The 1,602-nt window shown below is 40.0% G+C and overlaps 1 protein-coding gene across 1 annotated transcript in view; it reads right to left on the reverse strand.

Annotated features, from left to right (window-relative positions):
- The window catches only part of dld (deltaD), a 17,152-nt gene that overhangs the window by 8,312 nt on the left and 7,238 nt on the right, over window positions 1–1,602 (reverse strand). Inside the window, exons 6-8 of the mRNA XM_014009489.1 lie at window positions 1,006–1,106; window positions 766–909; window positions 142–243 (exon numbers count right to left, since the gene is read on the reverse strand). Coding sequence (XP_013864943.1) covers window positions 142–243; window positions 766–909; window positions 1,006–1,106 — 347 coding nt within the window. The remainder of the gene's footprint in view (window positions 1–141; window positions 244–765; window positions 910–1,005; window positions 1,107–1,602) is intronic.

Consider the following 1,602-nt stretch of genomic DNA (forward strand, 5'->3'; position numbering starts at 1 on the left):
GAAATGAAATGAATAAATGAATAAATAAATTAATAACTTTTTAAAATATCCTTTTTAACAGGTGTAATCTGTCTAATCAGAGACTATGAGCAGCAGATTATCCTAATGATGGGATTAAAGTCAGACTGAAATGATGCTGACCAGCTCCACTCCGATGACTCCGGCTCCAATCACAATCAGCTCCTCGGGGACTTTCTTCAGACTCAGAGCTCCTGTGGACGAAACGATGCTCTCCTCGTCGATCTGGTGAGACACAACACTACAGGTTGCTGCTGTGGTACCTTTTAGTACTATATAGGTACTATACAGGTACTACACAGAACTCTTTGCATTTAAAGACTGAATATTTCTAGAAGGAATGCACATCAGCTTTCATGTTTTTACACTAAAGTCTTCTAATGTGGAGAAATGATGGAGCTGTTTTGTTCAAAGCTTGAATAGAACATTATGATCTTGTGCAGCATCACAAAACGTCACGCTCAGAGTACGTGATGTGAACCACTCTCAGCTACTACCATATCACATTTTAGCTCAACTTCTGTAAAACTGACCAAGTTAAAGATATTTCTGGGATGGCTAGTCGATTAGCTGGGGCAGTTTATTAGTTGTAGCTTTACAGAGATAACTCCTTTCTAAAAGTTTCATTAAGATCCATGCAGTAGTTCATGAGATATTTTGCTAACAGAGTGACACATGTACAGACAGACATATAGACTGTCTGTGATAAACAGAGACTAAAACAGAAAACAGCATCTGAAGACGTACCTGGATGCCGGGGAAGGGGGTGACCTCAGAGCCAGTGGCAAGAAGGATGTTCTTGGTGTTGATGACCTGCTCGGAGCCATCAGCTGCTGTGGCAGTCACCTGGTTCTTACCGGTTAATCTTCCAAAACCGTTCACGTGAGTTACCTGAAGAGTGCAACATCACAGTTGTAAAAAATTAAAAAATAAATAAACTTTTCCTCCAAAGAAAAGCAGAAATGTTGACACAAAGAAGAGTCTGACTTTGTTTTGTTTGAACAGATGTGCAATTCCTCCGGTGAGAGCTTTGACTGCCCCACTTTTCTGAGCCATCATCTTCTCCAGGTTCAGTGAGATTCCTGAAACTGAGAGGAGGAAACATCACAGAGGGTCTCCTTCTACTGAGGAACCAGTTAACTGAAGCAAGCCTGACTTATTGCTCTGGGTATGCGCCACGTATTGTGTGACTGATCAGAAATTTGGGGGCATGTTTATGCGGCAAACCAGGGGAACCACACTGGTGTCAATCATTTTCACACGTTTGTACGTGACGTGAGGAGCTGCAGAGGGAGGGATTTTACCAGGACTTATCCCTCAGTTTATCTGAGTAGAAATAATCCATGAAAAAAAGGTTTCACAATAATCAGCAAGATCAGACCTCATTTTTGTTGACATAACCAGCCCTCAACTTAATCACTAGTTTAAAAAAACAGTTTGTAAAATAAAAATATAACTCAAATTTGTTCAAAGATCACTCTTTTTGTCAGTGTGACAAAAACACCAGGCACCCTTTCATCTGAACATGAATAAATCAAAAGTAACACTTAGCTTAAATCTCATTTTTTCCACAAAATGTAAAAG

The sequence above is a fragment of the Austrofundulus limnaeus genome, unplaced genomic scaffold, assembly GCF_001266775.1.
Source record: "Austrofundulus limnaeus strain Quisiro unplaced genomic scaffold, Austrofundulus_limnaeus-1.0 Scaffold58, whole genome shotgun sequence".
Classification (NCBI taxonomy): domain Eukaryota; kingdom Metazoa; phylum Chordata; class Actinopteri; order Cyprinodontiformes; family Rivulidae; genus Austrofundulus; species Austrofundulus limnaeus.